This window comes from Neopsephotus bourkii, unplaced genomic scaffold (genome assembly GCF_033783945.1).
Source record: "Neopsephotus bourkii isolate Nb327-2 ecotype Australia unplaced genomic scaffold, CSIRO-AGI_Nbou_v1 NB_196, whole genome shotgun sequence".
Taxonomy (NCBI): Eukaryota; Metazoa; Chordata; class Aves; order Psittaciformes; family Psittacidae; genus Neopsephotus; species Neopsephotus bourkii.
This window is the reverse complement of record NW_026900709.1, coordinates 8,029,641-8,050,877: the sequence shown is the minus strand read 5'-3', so window position 1 is coordinate 8,050,877 and position 21,237 is coordinate 8,029,641. Positions and strand designations below refer to the sequence as shown.

Sequence of the window (21,237 nt, the reverse complement as noted above, 5' to 3'; positions counted from 1 at the left end):
CTACACCTCTACTAGTCTATACACAGACCTTCAGTCCCTAAATCTGTATTTGGAGACAGTGCTCCTGGAGTGGGATCCAAAATGCTGTGCACTGAAAAATTGCTCTTCTAATCGTGCCTGCCTTCTGGCTTCATCTCACTATCCCCTCCACACTTCTTTTTCTATGCACAGAAAGAGAAAGCAGAGCTTTAACTCCATCTGTATTAAAAGCTTATACTGAGGTGGATACAACTTTCCAAGCCTCTATTGTGTTAATGCAGCTCACATCAGTCAGGTTTTAGAAAGTCTGTGCAAGAGACCCCACAAAAGCAGTTTGTCAGCTCTTCAGAACACAAATATTCATGTTAATGTTGCAAAGATACAGCTTTTTCTAGAAGCTAATCTTTTCAATTTAACTGGTATTTCTGTAGTATTTTTTGTCCGGTAAGACCTTAATGCAGGTCACATTCTAAAGCCGATGCTGAAATAATCAGAGACCAATATTTAGAAGGTATTTAGAAGCTACTTCTACCCCATCCAGACAAAGGACAGGTCTCAGCTGAAGATTTTACTAGAAAACCAGCTCACTAAGCAGAGAACAGAGACAAGTTCCATTGCTAAAGCTTTCATACCTGTAATCCTCTCCATTAATCAACACACAAAAGTGGGTTTAAATGCATGCTAAAGAAATAATCAAATACAGAAATAAAACTCATGCCTCAAGCCCAGTAGGGCACCCAACACACTTGTTATGATTATCCTGACAAACACCTGAAGACCGATTCTCAGACAGGAATACAGTGTGTTAAAGAAAAGGTCTATCTGTTTCAGTGTTTTCATATTTGAAGCACCTTCCTGCTCACAGGGACAGGGCACCTGTTTTAAAGTGACTCTTTGTAGTTCATCACTTTTTAGGTTGGTGGTTGTTCCATTTTTTTTCAAGCCTGACAAGAAATAACATGGACGCAACTTCACCCTCAGCTACACTAACTTTTCTACTATTTCTTCACATGCTAAGTCATACCTAGCCCTGACCTTCTGTAATAAGGAACTGTATGTTCCTTATACATGGTATCATTAAAAAGACCCCACATTTTTTTAAATACTGGATTTGATTGTGAGGATCAAAAGATCACTCTCAGTACATGTGCTGATGGTTTCTGTTGTCAAGTTACAAGACCACCAGCTTGTACTGTATTTGCTGCAGCAGTTTTCTAGATGAGATTTTTCTCTTTTCTATGCAACCTCACTCAACTCCACCTTAAACACTGAAAAAAACCCCAATCAGATGTGCATTGATCATCCTATTTTGTTTTAACCAAGAACAAAAGCATGCTCTCACCTGAAGTACTATAGGGTCTATGCAGGTAAACTTTGTTTCTTCCCGATACAGGTACTCAATTGAGCACTTCAGCAGAAGAATTTTGGGATTTTTTAAGCAAGAGTTCATCTGAAAAGAAGACACAAAAATTGTTACAACAAAAATACAATCATCTGGAAGATAAAGTGTACACGAGAAGACAGACATCCCATGATAAACCCAATCTCCCAAAAGTGTCTCAGCTATCCTCCCAACTATACATTCTTCCTTCTTATGAAGATATTACACCCAGTTTCAATATTTCACAGCTACTATCCAGTAAGAGTGCAGTATTAGAGGTTTCTACAGTCACCTCCAAGAAACCCAAAGTTTTGATACACTTTGGAGCCTCCATCCAGATCGCTTCTATCTTGACTTCCTGCTTTATTTAAAGGCTCATTTTACTATACTGTCATAAGCTAGAACTACAAAAGCCTTTTTCTAGCTAAAACTTAGGGTAATTATTAGATGCCTCTGAGGCTGTTGGCGTAGAAAGGATGTTTTTCTATATGTGCATGAGAAAATCTTCCCCCAACCCCAAATCTCTGGGCTAAAAGAAAACAGCTTGGAAAAGAAAAAATGATTTAAAAGCTGTTCTGGCTTAGGGACTCAAACTAGAGAAAGCTTGCAATCCTCCTGACTGGTGACAGAAAAAAACAGGAAGTCATCGTTTGCTTCCTCAGCACAAATTATTAGCCAGCACTTGATTAGCTAAGCCTACATTACCTTTTTGTGTGCAACATTCTTAGTGCAAACAAAACCATTCACCACCATGGAGTCAAATTTCTTTCCACCAGGAATCTAATAAAACAAAGAACATTTTACAAGTGTCATACACTCCCATAACTTCTAATGCAGTAAACCTAATACATAACTGACGTGCAAACTTTAGCTACACCCTTAGCTATCACATGAAACATCAGATACAGTCATGCTGGACACACAAATCTTTTCTTTAAAAGTCTGGCAAACTAAGGACAACATGAAAACACGTATTAAGTTCCAGGATCTCTATGGCCCTCTCAACAAATGCATATTTGTTAAACCAGCTACATTATGGAAGATAAGCAAACCTAAATTCTATAGGCCATCAGAAGCATATCCCTTTGCACATGCCTTTTCCACTGACATCAAACAAGTTGTAAGGAAAGGAAAGAAGGAAAGGAAAACACAAAGGAGAGAAAAACCAAACTTCTACCTACTATCTGAACGCATTGAACACTTGACTAGTGTGCCTACAGTTACAACCAATCACAGGAGTAATTTCTGAATAACATGTTTCAGAGTACATTTCTGTTATGAGCATGTGAAAACAGCAGACAGAGCTTTCACCTCTGAACATCTGCTCTTTGAAGTGGAGATTCAGGAAAGAAAGCAACTACTGATGCTGCCTGAAGAGATGCCACCAGGACTGTGAGGTTCTCCTTGTATCTTACCTGGCTTCCAAATACAAAAGGCCTCCCCAGGTTAATTTTGTCAAAGAAAAACAAAGCTGAGCCTTTGATCCTCAGTCATACTAGCTCCTTGGATGTCAGTTTCACATCAGCCTCTCAGAAGAAACTCTGCTCACCACAACTCCAGCTTTGCAGTTCACCAATGTCAACACCGCGACATCTGGCAGACCCGGATGCAATATCCCACAGCAATTAACTTTTCCTCTAGAGGAAAGTCATTATACGTCACATGGGAGGAGTTCAGTCCTCCATAATGGATAGAGTAACAGATTGCTATGCAGAGTTCTGCAAGCTACTTATCCAGCACCCAGTACATTTCCAATCCAAGCACAAAACAAGCAGAAACCAAAAAGGAAGTAAGTCTTTAAAAAGATGTTGCTCTTTGCTACCTTCTGCAGCCTAAAAGAAGAGATCAGCTCCACGGCACTGAAGCGCTTCTCACAGTATGCAAAGTTCCTTCTATGCAACTTCTTCTAGAACATCACCTTACTGAAAGGCTACATTGGCCAATTACACTGCTAAAACATGCTAGGGGTAGTATGAAGAGGACTCTTCAAACAAGGGGTGCTGCCAGCAGCTGCACCCTTTCATTTCCCTACATCCATTTTTTGATACTTACTTTTTTGATATGAACAAACTGGCGGATATCCATGTCATCATCTCTGTTCTTGACATCAGGCCGTACAGTTTGAACTACCTGGCAGACCACAGGTACAATGATATCCCTCCAGGACAGTGACAGGGACTCATTGTACAGAAGCTGCTGAAGCAGTGCCATCATGTGGTTGTGATTAGCAGACCTGAAAACAAATAAATGTCTCATGAAACAAATACATGTAACAGTGATTAGTTGAAGTTGCATTTCAGAAGTAAATTTCTTAACATTTAGAGTGCAGGAAGTCTCCAAAGGAAGAATTGCCTAGAATGTTCTACAGTCAACTCTGGTCCTGCATTTCAATATATAAAAATCACAGGGAAATAAGCAATCAAAATACACTATAGAAAATGTGGTTTTCACAATTCAAATTAAATCCTTGGTTTTGCCCACTGTAAATTAAGCCCCACTGAAAGCTGGTGGAACAGAGTGGCTTCAGGAACTGTTAGTCAATATATGCAAACTCCTTTTTCTACATATTTCTTACAGCAGCCTTTCCATAGCTTGTTTTTCCCCATTCTCTTCCCTCAGTAGATCAAGATTGCTGTGATGCCAGCCTAGGGGTGTGAAAAAGAGCTCTTTGGACTTCTCCTCCACCCTCCTGTTGAACAATGACTCTGAAAGAGACAAACAAACCTTATTAATATAAGGTCACAACTGAATGCCTGTATCTTTCTGAAAGGCTAGTTTGAAATGGGAAGACTTTACTAAGACATAAGCCTAAGCCTCTTGAATAACTGAGTTTGAGCTAGATGTCATGGTAATATGATGATGCAAACAGTATTGAGTATAAAAGTGGTGAGTGTACAAAGGCAAAGTGAGCTAAAATTCTTGTACTGCCAGTATAGACCAGTTTTCCAGAATTGAGCTGTTACCAAGTTTAAGACAAGATTTAAAAAACTGAATCTTATATCCCAGTTTTGCCTATAAATAAGCAACAAATTCAAAATATTATGTACATTCATAATACATAACCATAATACCTTTCAGACTTACAGCACTGGTCCAAGGCACCGATTTGATTGACAAAAAGCAGCTGATTTGAAGACATCTACATATAAGTGGCATTAAAAGATCTAGTTATTTCATTCAGGCTGCAGCACAGGTACCAAAAACATCTTTGTAGAGGCCTTGTTTAACACACCTCCCAGACAAATTTTAAAGAAATGCTAAGCTATTAATTCATATGTCACACTTCTGAACCTTTAGCTGACTTGCAACCCTGACCTCACACATCACCTCCTTGCTGCTCAGGTACTGACAGAGCGTAGATGAACAAGCCTGCTGGCAGCTATGTCACAGTATTTAATATTACAGAATTCTCCAGGATCTTCTATCAAGGAAGTGACACAAGCTTTTCAAAAGACCTCAGCACATTTTCTGACATCCATCCACATAACCATCATATACATAGGTGTAGCACTGCTACAACAAACAGGATGCCAATGAAGGCTATATCCACTGAATATATTAATTTCTAAATCTTAAATGTCAGCATGAACTATAGCCATTTCTAGTTTGGAAACAGAAAGTGGGTTTCAACAGCATAAAACAGCCCTCACTTAGAGTAGGCCTTCCACTTTCAATCACTATCTTCTGTAGCAACTCCCTAAAACTTCTCTGGTTTGCAGTACCAAGATCGGAGGTTCCTTCAGCAGAGATTTATGTGCTTTGAAAAAATTACTAGATTGTTTCCATACAGGTATTATGATATTACAGAGGGAAGTTATAAGCTTCCCCATTCTCACAATGGATGATTATAAGTCACATACACTAGTAGTGTAAAAATTTTCCATTGGCAAGTAATAAGCCTTCAGAGTTCAAGCTTAAAACTTCCCAGAGTGCATGATCCAACTGCAAAATCCTCATACAATAGCAATCTGAGAAGGATGAATGGGAAAAAAAAAAAAAGACTTAAAAAACAACAGTTAACTCCTTCCAGATGTTCCATACCCAAAATTAGCTGTGCAGAAGATTAACAAAAACTACATCCCTTTTCTTTCTCCAGCAAATGCTCAGTTAAAACCAAAGCATCAAAGACTTTGTTTTCTGTCTGCACAGACACTGGGGTTTTCCCTTTATTTCCTCCTCTTACAAGCTCACCAAAATCGATACCATTAACTGGAACAAAAAATCCCATAAGTTCACCTGGTCACAAATACTAGAGGGCACATGGGTTTTAAAACTCACAACTGCATCTAATGGCAATTTCAGAAGTACATTTCAGAAGTAGAAATGGTTGTGGTGGTACTGATGACAAAAACCCAGACAGATTTAAGAGATGAAGCTTTAAGCTATTCCATGGAAGCACAGCAACTAATCATAATCGCATCTTCATTTGCTTGCACAGAAAGTTAAAGATCGGTTACATAAGTTCGTGGGTGGGAAAGTTGTGAACAGACCTGGCACTTAGACTTGCTCAAAAAAAAAACCCAAAAACCCCAAACAAGTAAAAGCTTTAAGTGCTTTTGAATGTTGAAAACCGAGAAGTGAAAGAATCTTAAGATTGAAAGTGCATTCAAAAAAGTTACAGTATAGCTTATCTACCAGTTTTGCCACAAATAAGTTCAGATTTACTGTCAAGTAAATATTTCTAAAGTGTTAACACCCTATTAAAGGAGTATTGAGGAGCTTCCATCATTATATTAAAACTGCACAACAGCAACATTTTAAGCTTCTCCTTACCTTTAATAAAAGCATCACTTATGGAGAACATCTGCTGCCCTCCGTTCTCAGGATTCAAATACTCTGAAAGAAGAGAGAAGAGGGAGATAGGCGGAGACAAAGAAAATGACAGGTTACACTGGTGTGCCCATATAATTAGGATGTACACGCCCACACCAGAAGCAGCAGCATTACTCATCTAAGCATTTAGTCACCAATTTAGCAACAGCTTGATGGGTGGTAAAGACAAGAATATCCTCTCATTCTTGTTCTATCTAAAAGTTCTAAGACAACAAGAAAATTGCACTTATTACTGTAAAGAAACAAAACAAACAAAGGAGACACGAGCAAAGACTGAACTAAGAGCTAAAAGTTTGCTTTCCCCATTGACCCAGACCACACTTCTCTCAACCCGAATACAAATGTGCTAAGCTGCAAGCAGATACCATACGAATGTCCAGAGAGGGAACGGCCTCCTCGCTTTGGTCTAAAAACAGTTTCAAAAGCCATCTTGCTCTCACACTCCAATGAAGTTCTTAGACTGAAGTTCTCAGCCATAAGATTTATCTTACTTGGTGAGGGAAACAAAAGAGCCTGCCTTTCAAAACCTAGAAGTCTGAAGCCTAGAATAGTTTAAAGTGTTTTGAGGAATCAATGCTGACAGAGGTGTACTCCCAGCAACAAAGGAAAATAAGAGATATATCACTTTACATACGGGAAAGATGATGACGCTCCATCTACCGTCCTTGTTTAGTTTGCTAGATCTTGATCTTTCATACAGGCTGGCTGCCTACAAAAAGCTCATTTTATCTACAGACCGTTGTAGATCGTTGTGCCTTTAGTTAGTTCCTTTGCTGTACAAAGGGATTGTACAGTGAGAAAACAACTGCAATAGCCTAAGCGCTTATACAGTGCAATAATCCAAAGTCTGAAGCTAACTCTATGTCACATTCCCTGAGAATGGTCCAGATCTACTGCCACAAACAGAATGCAAGCCACACAGCTTTCACACACCAACAGAAAGCAACAGAGAGCTGACAGGACACAAAAAAATCACAAGTCTCTGAACAGCAGCACTCATAGACCCTTCACATGCCACCATTTTCAAAACCTGAGCTCGTCCACAGTTGCCCAGTTTGAAAACATATATACTCAATAGATGATCAATGTGCCAAAGAGAAGCTGCAAGCTCCCCTTGCAGCTTAATACTTATTTACAGGTTCCTTTCACCTCGTGCTTAGATTAAGAGCCTAACATTACCAGTAACCTACTGCTTGATAAAAGCTAGCTCACCCTCAGCATTCATTCACCCACAACCCCACAGACTACCCGGAGAAAGTCATGTCATGCTGTACCTTCACATGAGCATGTACACTAACACATCCACCCCTCTCCACCTTGCAACAGCCTTAGGGCAGAAGCCACTACTGTGAACACACTCATATTCCGTCTGACATATATACCTGACTGACACAGCAAAGGCAGGAGTTATCCCTAGCTGAAACCTAACCTTAGTTATGCTCTAGTCAAAGACACAGGTGGCACCTCTAAACCAGCCACACTTCTCTTCAATACAGCTTCACCTCCTATAACTTCGGTTCCAATTGTGCCCTGAGAAATTCCTGACGAGGTAAGATACCATACCTCCCCATAGACAGGAGAGATAACACACTCACAGGTATGAGTTTTAGACAGTGAGAGCGGCTAATGCACATTTCTTACACATCATCTCTAGATGCACCATGCTCCAAAGAAGGAGCAGCAGGGGGGAGGAGGAAGTTCCTGTAGTGGTTTCTGTAGCTTTGTCTGTAAGCAGTGAGCTATCAAGTGACTGTCTTACAAGCTCCCCTGAAGAGGTCCACCAAAACAACCCCCCCCCAGAACATGAATTCCTAGGTCTGATTAAAGGGCATCACTGAAAACAAATACTAAAATGCACACAGAAATTCACAGGTCTCCAGTGGAAACCAGCAAGCACTTTTTTTTTTTTTTTTATACACCTTACAGATTGCTCTGGTTAAACATCAAAATGGACTGGTCTGAAACCTCAGCTTTTCTAGGTACCCAAAAAAGCACGCATGTATCCACAAGTACCCACTAAAAACCAAGGTGCACCTTCCCAAAAAGTGCACCAGGAGGGCTCCTGATAACAGCACACTAAGGCCTGGCAAGCAATGGTGGTAAGGAACTGTGTCATAGCTATTCAGATGCTCTTCTCTTTCCCCCTCCTAACTAGATGCAGGCATCACAAACTAGCTACCCAAAATACCTCAAGGATATCTGGCTGCAAAGACATTTAGAAAACAAAGCTTCCCATATTGATAACTTTTTAAAAACAGCAACTTTAAAATAAATCACTTATCTCTTTCCCAAATTCAAATGCAGAAAGCAATCGAACTTTGCTTCCTATTTTGATAGACACTATAAAGTACCATTGTCTTTAGACAGTGATACTATAAATGAGTCACTATACTCACTTGTAAGATACTACAAGCCAACTACCTTGGAGTCACTAAAATTCCATGAAAACACACCAGACCTTAGTCAGCCTGTAACATCACAAGAAGTCCTACCATTAGACTCAGACTATATACAAACCACACTGTTGTAAAACACAGCTGGTACATCACAGGCAATTGCTTCAAAGCAGCTGACTTCTGTGACTGGTGGAAATTGCACATCCCTTAATCATTTGAAGAAACCCACTAACCACTTAGATCAAAGTTGACCTGCGCTTCTAGCACTGATGTTTTGCCCTATGAGTCCTTCCCCAGTGACTGTAATTTACCAGTTGTGAGGAAATTGAGTTACTAGTCTCAGAAGGTGGATGTGATCTTCAGTTTTACTGTGTTATTTCAAAAGAAATCAAGTCACTGCCATCAGTCTAATGACAAAAGACTACTTAAATGAAATCAAGCCAAATACACAAGTCCGTAACGGTCATAGGGAAGTTAACTGATTCCCTAACAGCAGCAAACACACCATGTCACTGATAAAATACAGTACTCTTTTTTAAAAATAACCATGTCCTATTTTACATAGAAACATAACTATCTAGTCTTGACTGTCTAACCATCGTGATACTCTCTAACACCCTGGATGGCATCTTTTGTCAAATATAGCCAGGACAAATCAGGAAATCAAAATGGAAGACTTTGCACTCAGACTTTAATATTTCCAGAATAAAGTTTTAACAGTCATGCATTCCACTACTCTAGGCTCTGCAGTATGCACAGGTATTGTCCCACCTAATTTTGAAGGCCTCGAATAATGAATATCTAACTACCTGTGAAATTAGTCTCCCTATCACCAAGTGTTTCTTGTTATTCAAGATAATATCGATTCATTTTAACTTGTTGCTTCCTGGTTAGGTCATTCCTGTAGAGACTCTCTGTGTTTGTAGAGGGGACAGATTTTTCCAAAGCTGCAGGATAACACCTACCTCTTCACAGTGCATTTTAGTGACTCACACCTCTACCCTATGCCAATTCTGGGCATATTACTGGTACTTCCTCTTCAAGGGAAATCCATTCTCTTAAAATAAATTGTTCCCAGTTTTCACTACCAATTACACTCCTACAGCATAACCTAGTTAAAAGACCACACACTTCAGGAACAGGTAAAAACACCAGTCAGCAGAGATTCAGCAGAATGGTATCAATATACATAATTCAAAGATAGAAATCTCTCTCCTCTCAGTCCCTTTACCACTTGCCTTTTCCACTGATTTTCTCCAAGCTCTCCATCATCAAAGTCTTTCTCAGAAAAGCTTCATCTGTGGTTATGAGAAACCTTGATTTGGTCATCAGTTTCCAAGAGAATTAAGTTCTTACATTTCCCCTTCATCATGTTCTGCTTTTTGTATACGGAGTTAAAGACTGAGATATGTCTGAAACCAGGACTAGCATTCTACCAGTCCTTTAACACTGGCCAAGGCAAACTAACTACTACCCACTTTACTCCCAACACACACTGATAAAAAGAAACCTGCCACAGCTGTGAATTCATAGGATACTGCAGCACACCTGGGCCTATTTCTAACTCACTTAATCGAGCACCCCTGCTTCCTAAAAGGAATATATCAGTTTATTCACCCTCTTCAATCTTTCCTTCCCTGCAGATGCATTAGCTTTTCATTTGATTAGTGCATGAACTAGAAACAAGTTGAATGGAACCAACAATGAGTTGGTGTCAGTAATGTTGACAACACATCCCTACTCCTGAGACACTCGACACCAACTCAGATTTTTACCCTACTCTGTTCCTTTCTCAGGAGGAGGCAGGAAGGAAATAAGCAGTTAGATTTCCCTTCTTCTACACATATTTCAGTAAATAACAAGAGGTGACTATGACAGTCACTAATAAATGCCCCCTCTAATTTGCCTCTCTCACTCATGTCTAAAATGCTTTCAAAGTCAGCTGTGACCAATTCATTATTTAACACTGGATTATCTTTTAAAGTTGGAAATACTGAAGGGGTAAGGGTGAAAGAATAATTAAGAATAAGAGACTCCTTAAGAGCAGCTAAAGATAGAAGTCTACAAAGCTGATGTAACCTTAAGTGAGGAAGCAGAGCAAAGACATCAATTGCTCCCCAGCATGTAAAGCAACTAGAATATACCAGACCCAAGACAGAGGCAAGCCCTAGTTTCAGTCAGCCCTTGTCCAATTTAGAGAATGCAGTTGTCAACAGAGAAGTACATTATTTTTTCCATAAGGATTTTACTTAGTCTTTCAATTTGGTACTTCTTTCCAAAGAAGTTTTGAACACTGACTACCTGATTTCTTCCTACTTTGCTTAAGTGGATGTGCTCTTTCAAACAAGTGTTCTACAGTTAGAAGTCAGCACAGACCTCTTCCAAGTTAATTTTGTCCGGGTTTTGTTTGGAGTTTCATTTTTTGCTTGCTTTTCCAGTTTAATCTCAAGCAAGTTAACACATAGCAAACTGGTTTATGCACAGACTATTTTTCAACCCCCGTTAGTCAGAAACGGTGTATGTGGATCTGCCTTATTGTACGTACAGATAGAAGACTTTGTTTCAACTGCAAAGAGAAAGTCCCAGGGGAAGTTACACACTCTGAAGAGAAGGTGTTTCAAGAGGTCTACTGAGCCTCCTCAGAGGTGAGCACATCAAAACTGCAAGTGAGTGCCAACTAACCGTATTTCCCCCTCTGTAAGACAGCTACAAAAGTAGTGTCCAAATAGGTCAGTATTATTAGGGCCCAGCTCTCCATCATGTGCAACTCCAGCTGGTGACTACCTCATACCTTTTTGGTCAGCAGGGTGAGGGGGCACATGTGGGTACTTGGAGTGTTTCTTGATATGGAAGTTCACGTTGTCCAGCTCCACGTTCAGGCTGATGGAGGCGGCTGAATCACTGTCCATTGTGGACTGGAAGCTGCTGACTGAAGTGCGCTTGCTAGGGCTGGCAGAGTCTTTTAGTATTGGGTAAGGGGAAGATATAGGGAGGAGAAGGGTTCAAATGGGAATCATGAGGGTATCAGAGAGGAGAAAAATTGTCTTTACTACATAAAGGCCAGTGTGCAATACTACAGGAATACAGTATTTTTATAGCTCTAATCTTATCTTCAGGCGTGCATGCTAATATATTGGGCACTCTTTAGTGCATTGCTATAGGCCCAAATCAAGCAGAAGTCTGCTTGAGAAACAGAAGGCAGGAATTTACATGCTTCTCCTCCATCAAAAATATAAAGTTTTGTCAGTTGCAACTAAATATAAAATACTGTATCCATCATAAGAAACAGGAGGACTAGTTAGGTTAACAGTTTGCTTTAATCCTTACAGCCCCATGCGTGCACACACAAACACACACACACATAAAGCAAGACATGGTTAAACTACTATGTTCTGAGGACTGAGGATAACATGGGATAAGGCAGAGTGAGCACAAGACAGCTGAAACTCACTGGCTAAGTTATCTTCTCCTTCATCAGCAATCTGCTCTGTGTCACTGTCATCAAACTTGATGTCTTTGAACCAGGATGGCTCAGAGTGCCCCTCTACAGAGTTCACAGAGTCACTGTCTGGAGATGGGGTTTCTGAAAACTCCGTGTTCTAGAAGACAAGGAAGAAAATAAAAAAAAGGTGTTAAAAGTGCAGCTCTGCTGAAATATTAGGCTGCCTTAAAAAAACAGCCTGCTACAAATGCAGATCATTTTTAAAGTCAGAGGGTACTCTTAGTGGGCTGAGCCAAGTTAGTCATACAGCCACCCCACTTAGTATGAATTAGGAGCTCTCTGGAACAGGAACCAAGTACTTCTTTACACTTCCCACGTGCTCTTTCACTGCCTCCTTCCCACTTCCACACAAGCTGCGACTAAATGGCACTATAGGACAAGTTTCTTCTACTGCACATTTTCTGTCACCACATCCAGCTAAGGAGTTTTGAATGCTTGCTATCCCCCCAGCTAATTTGAGTGATGACTGTATCCTTTGCCCAGAAACCAGCACATGCAGCTTTTAAGGGAGGCTAATTCTAAGTTACTGAAGCAATTCCATGACTGACCAAAGTAGGTCTAAGAGTTTCACTCACAACTCAAGACTCCAGCAGGGGCTACTGTGTCCAAGCAAAGCCTGCCTAGAGTGCCAGAGAACCTGGAGAACATTTAAGTGATTTCTATCAGCCATCATGATCTCAAGACCTCACCATCATTCCTTTGGATACAGTGAGTGCAACAAGCAACTGAGTCAGCAAGCAAGCGAGTCAACAAGAGTCTCCTGACTCTTGTCCAGGAGAAATGAGATCAGAGAGTGCTTTCAGCTGATGAGAACAAGCATTGGCTTTAAACTATTAATAACATAAGCCCCTTACAAACAGTTAGAAACAGGGATCCACAAGCACTTGCTAGTTAAGGGCAAGCTTTTACCAGCAAACTGGGACAGTGCAGCTGGCTAGCTAAGATGCCAGATGAAGCCCAAGGCAATCTCAAAGGAACACCACATGACTGTGGCCAAGAACTGAAATTCACGAGGAAGATGCTAATGGCTGCAAGCTTTCTGACTGAGCTGCATCAGACAGCTGGAGACATTCTTTATTGTAAGAAGCTGCAGAACATGTAAAAGTCTCAAATGCTTTCAGGTAACAGAGAGGCTGCAGAGATACCTTGTTCCAGTTAAAACAATAATCCAGTCGCTCAGGCCAGTGACTGCTCTTACCCCTCAGTAAGTTTGATTGCAATGAAATATGGTAGGATAGCATCTCTGGTCACTGATTCCCTGCCTTCCCCTCAGATAGCTGGTCTTATTTGGGAGGCATGACAAATATCCCCTCCCAATCTTGTATCATGGTGTGGTACCAAATTCTTTATTACTGCCATAACTGGAGATCAGAAAAGGTTACCAATACAATATATAAGAAGATCCAATACTGCATATCTAAAATATCCATTCTTTGAAAGTTTTTAAAGAAACAATTTTGAAGCAGAAGAACACAACCACCATTGTCTCCATCACCAGTAATTGCACACAGATTCTAGATTCTGCATGATGGCACAGATGCCACAAGCACAGACTATGCTATTTCAAGGCCTCCATTGAAAACATCCGCAATGAGAGGCACTGACCTGGAAAGGAGACCCTTTCATCCACTTTTTGTAGTGCACTGTCTGTAATAACACACCCTCTATAGAGGACGGTCCCAAAGTTTTCTTGGCAAATGCAGATTCCTCAGGCTTGAAATCACTAAGGAAAAAAGGCCAGTTCTCTGGAGAGCTGATTCATAGATATGCTTGTTGAGAACAGAATTAGAAAAGATTCTAGTCAACAGCCAAGCCCAGCAAAACCCATAGTTTTCCTACTCTTTTTACCTGTAATGGTCTGTAGAGAGCATACTCATCTCTGAAGAGCTGATCATGATGACTGACACATTCTAGCCAGCGTCCATCAACCAACGCTTGTCCTATTGCGATGGCTTGGACCCTGGAAGTATGAAGATAGAGATGGTTTTCCAAGTCTAGTTCTAAACACACACAGTTTATACTACAGGCGTGCTACAAAAGGGAAGAGTCATTTGCTATGAGCTATTTGACTCATCAGTATGTCATTAACCAGACGCTATTTAAAATACAGTGGAAAGGGAGTGGAATGTACTCATTCAAGTATGGAGCTGGATGAGGAGACTGCTAGTACTCTCAACTCAGCTGAGATGTTCAGAAGATGTTTAAGACATATTTTTTGTGCTCCTCCAGTACTGGCAGCTTGAGTTACATATACACTAAGCATCTCTACTGAGTGAGGACTTGCTCTATGCTTAAGAACCATCTCAGTTTTATCCCCCTCTCGCACAGTTAAATACACCAGATTCTTTATACTCACAAGGTTAAAAGCCTGCCAGCCCAGCAAAAATTTAGCTATCAAACACTATTAGTGATCTCTGAACCTATGGGCAGACTTGCCCTTTTGAGAATAAGCAAACGTTTTTGGGCAGTCTTTGTAACACATTCACTGTTCTCCAACTGTTTGAGTGATACTTGTCCAATAAGCTACCTCCCCCACCAACTCCCAAACCAGACAGCCTCCTGAACCCTGCTGGTTGGACCACACAGAGTGAGAACCCTGCCTGCGTTGGTAGGTAGCAAGGAAGAGATCCACATTTTCTTTCTTTCTCATCTCCCTGCAAAGAGGTCTAACTCTGCAGGGCACACTATCTCAGCTAAAACTCAGAACCTCCTGTGACAGAGACAGATGACATCTGCTGTCTTAAAGCATCAGGGTTACCTTGTGGTTATGTGCCCATTTCTGATGAGCCAGTTGACCAGCTCTTTTCCCACAATGCAGTTGGGATGTGTCCGCAGCCAGTAGCGATGGTCTTGAAACTCCATCCCACTGTTGTGATGGCAGATTTTCTTCCACAGATCTTTCAGTTGGACTGAGTCCTGGACAACAAAATGTGCAAGTTACTTACTAGTCTGACCTTAGCACTGATTTCAAGGGCATCAACCTGGGCTCTCAGATCAGCTTCTAGATCAAGGCCCCTCCACAGACAAAATCTAAGCTGTTCTGCACATGAAGGTACAAACAGAAACAGCAAACAGACATGAGATCAGTTCCTTGTATCCTTACTCTTACATAAAGTTGAGAACCAGGAAGAAATAAAGAAGGTACCCTCAGAGTTAAGTTTTTTGTTTTTTTTTAATGTGGCAAGATTTTGTACTGCCTAGAAGATACTTATGTCCTTACTGCTCCCCTTTTGCACCCTATTCTCAGACTCAGGTGGTGTGTGTAAATGAAGTGTGAGACAATAAAAGCATCATCCAGAAGAGGGTTTTTCTATATAATCTATTCTTAATCTAGGCTTTGTGAAGCACACGAGTCCATTAGCAAGCCGCACATACAGAGCAATTGACACAGCAACACATACTGCTATGTTCAAGTTCTAGGACACCATCTCTTATTGGGGATCCCTTTTTGTATTGTTCAGTAACAAGTCTTCTTTTAGACACTGTTCGCATGGCAACTAAGAAAAAGAGGTGTTTATCCCTCCCAACTCAATTAACCATTTTTGACTCTCTGGATCAGCACCCTTCACCACTTGGTACACTTCAGCCTCAAACTCATTTGCAGGCCTGTTAAGCACGTACACCAACTCTTGCTTAGGCTATGCTCCATCCAAACTGAGCTGTCTCTCTGCACCTGGGCCCTTTTGCTTTCCAACATATGCCTTGGCTTGGCACAGCACAGTCCCATTGTTGCAGAGTGGAAACTGGGATCTGGGCATTATTTTGAGCGCAACAGAGCACCCCAAGAGGTGGAAAAGAGACACTGCACCTCACTTTCTCGAATGGCTCAAGTGTTTTGTGTAAGGGTGGGGAGAGGGGAAAGCTTAAATTTTAACTGGTTTCAGCTTTCTATTTAACTGCTAGACCCACATTATTGCACTTTACCAAGACTGCCCTGAGATCCAAGAGTTTTCCTCCACTTCTGTTACTGGACTAGCTTTCTGCTTTTATTTCCAGCAGCAGCTGTCCTGGTTGTTATCCTAAAATCCGTGTCATCAGCTCCCCTTCCATACCAGGTATACAGTCAAACAGATCAGTAAAAGCACATCATAGGATCACAAGATTTGATGCAATCAGTGTCTCCATGGTTCAACTGCCTTATAGTTTACCCTTAACTCACACTTTGAATTCATTAAACTGCACAAACTGGCAGAACACAGCAAATCCTTTCAACTCCAGGATTTTGACCTCTGCTTGACTTAAAATTTGTTTATCCCAGTGTATTTACATCATCCCCTAGCTTTTATTTAATGAGAAAAGTTCATGAGTCTTCTGAATGGACTACATTAAGCTTTAAATTACCTTCTGATATAGAGTCAGCTCCATATGCTAAGTGCATTAAACAAACAGTGGGAATGCCCAGAAAACCTTAGATTATTTGACACTGCATCTTCTGATCTTACATGAACAGAAGCAATACTACCAATGCTCTTCTCCCCCAAGGAAGGAAAGAGACAAAAATTAAACAATGTGAAGCTGAAGTGCACTGGGACTTGATCATCTTGGTCCAAGTTGTGTTCATAGCACTTTATATTTCATTTTTCCTGCATTAACATACATGCACAGGCAGGACGGTGTACAGACGTGTCTTAACATTCCTCCCTCACGTGGTTATCTGTTTACAGAGCACCCATGAAAAGAGTTACGCAACTGAACAGGAGCTAGTTTTTCTACACCCTCAGGAACGCTTGTGTGCATTCTGCTGACAGCAGGCAAATACCCGACAACACAGAAATGAGCCTTCCTGATCGCAAAATGACAACATGGAGCAATCTTGAATCTCTTAATGTGTGAAGACACTCCCTTCTCTTCCCTGCATCTTTTTTGCCCCCCTGTTGGAAACACTTCCCCTCGCTCAAAGAAAAGAAACACTGTTTTCTACTGAAGGTTGCACAGTAACTGCCATCCCCAACACTGTCTCTGTGGGGAGGGGATAACAGGATTACACAGAACACTGTTGCACATTGATGATTTTTTTCTTTTAACAAGTACGTCACTGCAACCTTCCACAAATTGTGGTATTTATTCTGCAAACAAAGGGAGGGACCAAGTTAGGTTTTGCCCCAATAAGCTGTAACAGCTTTAATTTATTCATTGTGGTGTAACCATTTTGACGCAGCCATTTAAAGTTTTCAGTCACATGGCTTACGAAAGGGAAAATCTAAACCTGAATAAATACAAAATCAGGTCATTGTGCTACAGGTTTAACCCACAAGGAGCCACCATACGCTAACTCCACACCACATAACACACTTTACTAACAAAAACTGTAAACACTTTTATGCAAACACCATATGAAACTATGATTTCTTTCAAAAAGATGGAACTGCCCAAAGCAGCACCAATATTCTCCATCCCTACACTACCTGGAGGATTGGTACACTTAAGACTACTCAGACAAGAGCCTTTAAAGGTAGCAAGATACAAGAAAGGCAAACTTCATCGCCTTCACAGGGCAGGACAAACAGAAGACTTGTTAAGGTACCAGAAGGATCTTGCGCTCATCCTCAGTGGTCTCTGCCTTCGTATGTGTGCGGCTGGCCTGGGGGCTGACAGATGCCTCATAGGCAGGCACCATCGGTGAACCTGATCGATCCAGTGACAGGTTAGTGATGCTGGCTGACCTGTAGTGGAAGAGAGAAGGATTAAAGTTCATTGTGCAGTGCTCCAGCAAAGCAGGCATTGATCTCATATCATGCTAAAAAGGAACTTATGCTAGTGACACTGTTCACTCTCCTTAGAACAGACTTACTGCTTAAAGCTTTGTCCCCCATCAAAACAGGAAAAAGAATTCCTAGGAAGTGTATTGCTTTGGAACATCAAAGTTAAACCTAAGCTTTTGTAAAGCTTTTTGTAGGAAGGAGTTAGAACTAAGTTTAGTCACAGTAATTCATGTATGTCTACATTTGACTAGACTGGGATGGGACACTGGGTAATCAGAAACTGCAGCAGCTTGGACAGATCCCAGCAAGGGCAGCCAACACACAGGATACCTGTAACAGGGCAATGAGATTCCCCCTCTCCTTAACCCGTTTAAAATTCCTTCCTCTCTCTGAAATGGCTGACAGCTTACAGAGTCTAGGAATTTAAGCACCTGCTCTCTAGGGTGGCTAAACTGCTGAAGTTGGAGGTCACTCCAGCTGGCAATCTTCCTTGTACTGCAGTATGAAGAATCCACCTCATATCAGTACAGCTGTTGGGAAATCTTGGCTGTGCACTCCTAATACAAACACATCATTTTGCAATTATCACTGCAAAGCTAAAAATGCAAATGAAGTTCCAGATACCCTCTGCTCCAATATCCCACAATTAGACTAAGCCTCTCAAGAAAAAGAGAGTAACTTCTGCAACCCAGCAGCAAAAAGCATGCAGTGCAAGCTATTAATGCTAACAGCACCCTGAAGAGGGAGGACAGAAGACACTTCTGCAAACAGCAAGAAGGAAGCTTAAAATGCCAGTGCTGAACTGCCTCCAGAAGCTTGCAGCAGTTTGAGTGACGAGACCTGTTGCCAGTCTCTAGTCTCTTAATGAAACTTGGATAACTTCACAGGATTTGATAACTGGCCAACAGACACTAGTTATTCTGAAGAATTCACAACAGATGATGTGGATGAGCCCAGGCATGAAAAGGCAATGCCACCCTCTTTCAACTTTTTTTTTCTGCAAGGAAGTAGGCACTAATAGTACAATAGTCTCAAAATCACTGCTTTTTCCTCCTCTGCCTCTTAACAAGAATACAGGGCTGACAAAGCAGTTTAGTTAGGTCCTTTTTAGTAATTTATGCAGAATCAAAGGAAACTCTATTGGTACTACATCCATATACATCTAGGGGTGATAAAGCAAAAGCTTTCTGTCCCAGCCAGGCATTCAGGGGAGGCTGAAACTCTGCCACTTTTCTACTGTTCATATCCTCTCCAGATAAAGTTAGAATGGGCAGTTTTGCAGCTTAACAAAAAGCATTATTGATGCAGAACATGAGACTGACATCAAAGTCCATCATTAAGCACTCCTCCCAGTTGTTTCACAACAGCTACTTTAACTGTGGCCCCTACCTGTAAGCAGCAGGGATATTTGTGTAAAAGGGCATTAAGCAAGACTCAGAACAGTCAGATTTCACATCTGTGTCTTTATCATCACCAGTTACATCCATTACTTCATAGTATTTATCTTTTCTAAAAGCAGAGGGTATGTTTTGCAATGAAAAAATCCTTATCCTTTAGAAGGGCCTGCAAAGGAGGAATTCAAATGCCTCCACTTGCAACATTTGACTGTTGTGCTGTGTTTTTTGCCCCCGTAAACAGTCTGAGAAAAATCAAGACAAACTCAACACAGATACCCCATGCACAGGAAAAACAAATAATACTAAGTAACTTCTGCTACCTGCAACTAAATGCACTCAATCTGCATCTTTTTTTGCTTCATCTCATCTAGAAAGAGGTGTGGTCTAGCTTCTCTCAAAGAAACACCTACAGTGGCTTTGAGACAATCTAAATGGTAGCATCACTTAACCCAAAACAAATAGTTGTTTTCACAGGTTCAGAATTTGATTATTTCTCATCATTGCTTCTCAAACATGAGTCCAGACAGGTAAGATACTACAGTGAGGCCATGAATTCTAACTTGAATGAGCAGTTTGGGCTTGCCAGGTCCAGCTTAGAACCTTTCTACTACTGCATGTGTCAGCAAACAGCAAAGGCCTTTTAAAATAGAAAACATCCATTCAAACAGAAGGAGGAGAACATCCTCAAGGTTTCAGACATTTCCTGACGTCATTGCAGTTATTTAGCATTGAACTTTCAACTCTGGACTCTTTGCCATATTTGCCCAGAATTGATTTTTGGTTCTAGTTTATTCACCAGTGTTTTACTCCCCCTAGGCAAGATCTTTGCTTCTCGGCTTGTACAGTCAGTATGGATCTCCTCTTAACCATTCCCATCACACAGAAGATAAAGACTCCAAGCACTGCACTCCCTGAAAGGCACACCCAGCATCCTCCTCAACAGAAGTTCCCTTGTCTTTGCTGGTCCTGCCAGATCCCACCAAATTGCTAAACATTCTGCATGCCTGTAATACCAATGCAAAGAAGTCTCTGAATGTCTCCTGACTCCAACACTGAAATCTGGATTATCTTCAATCTGTTCCTTACACCCTTGCCTCACCTTTATTTCCCAATTTAACCATAATGAAAGTATGTAACCAGAACCATAGCAGAAGCACTGTGAAGTGGAAATTACTTCTTCTTCTAATACCATCCTATTTAGTGGGATTAGGCTCAAGCATTCACAACTTGTACTAAAACTCTAATGAACATTTCCAAGTTCATTCCAGTACTCTTGCATAAAGGCCTATGATAGGATTTTAGCCTAAGGAAGCCTGATAACCTTAAACAAGATTGTATTTAATGAAAGAGCAGAAGGAGCAGACTGGGGAGGGGGGAAGGGGGAGAAAAAGGGAGGAACAACACACAAAACCAACAAAAACTACACTAAACAAAACTAAACAAAAGCTCCTCCATGACCTTAGTCTTTACCTCTCATTAACAAGCATCTGTTAGTCCTTTTTCTTGGCTTCCTCAGAACTCTGCCTTTCTTACACACTTCTTTCCCTTTCTGTCCTCTTCACCACCACCTTTGACTGATCCAGCAGCAACCTACAGGCTCCTCAAAAGTCATATATTTACTAATTAGAACATATATATAAATGGCCTTTCCTTACCACCACATATGGGTAATAGGGTGTCCCATTTTGAACATGGAACAGCATGCTCTTTAAAAACAAGCCCCAGAATACAGGCTTTACAGTGAAAGGTATGCTAGGACTGCATCCAGAACAGAAAGTATTCAGATGTGATTAGTTTACCTATTTCTAGCTGGTGACTTCCCTGCATCCTCCTGGACAGTCCCAAGGCGTGCAGACAGCGTGGGAGTTGAAGAGTCTGGGTGAATCAAGCTGCAAGGAAAAGGAGCACATTTGAGATTTGCCTCATGCGGCAGTGTCAAACAGCTGTTAATTCCAATGTTACCTCTCATTCACACCCACGATTATTATATCAATGAGGGAACAGAGAAATCTTTCCCCATATGTAGGGACTTGAGCAGGATAGTGCT

The 21,237-nt window shown here is 41.0% G+C and overlaps 1 protein-coding gene across 6 annotated transcripts in view; it reads right to left on the bottom strand.

The window, feature by feature from the left end:
- PIKFYVE (phosphoinositide kinase, FYVE-type zinc finger containing) overlaps positions 1–21,237 on the bottom strand; it is a 63,083-nt gene that overhangs the window by 26,635 nt on the left and 15,211 nt on the right. For 4 of the 6 annotated variants that reach the window (XM_061379000.1, XM_061378972.1, XM_061379010.1 and 1 more), the window contains 11 exons: positions 20,990–21,079; positions 17,616–17,754; positions 14,850–15,007; positions 13,940–14,051; positions 12,041–12,188; positions 11,381–11,548; positions 6,134–6,196; positions 3,936–4,065; positions 3,413–3,593; positions 2,066–2,140; positions 1,322–1,429 (listed from right to left, as the gene is read on the bottom strand). In XM_061379000.1, the coding sequence (XP_061234984.1) occupies positions 1,322–1,429; positions 2,066–2,140; positions 3,413–3,593; positions 3,936–4,065; positions 6,134–6,196; positions 11,381–11,548; positions 12,041–12,188; positions 13,940–14,051; positions 14,850–15,007; positions 17,616–17,754; positions 20,990–21,079 (1,372 nt within the window). Of the gene's footprint in view, positions 1–1,321; positions 1,430–2,065; positions 2,141–3,412; positions 3,594–3,935; positions 4,066–6,133; positions 6,197–11,369; positions 11,549–12,040; positions 12,189–13,939; positions 14,052–14,849; positions 15,008–17,615; positions 17,755–20,989; positions 21,080–21,237 lie in introns of those variants that run through there. The other 2 variants (XM_061378980.1, XM_061379018.1) reach the window with 2 other exon arrangements.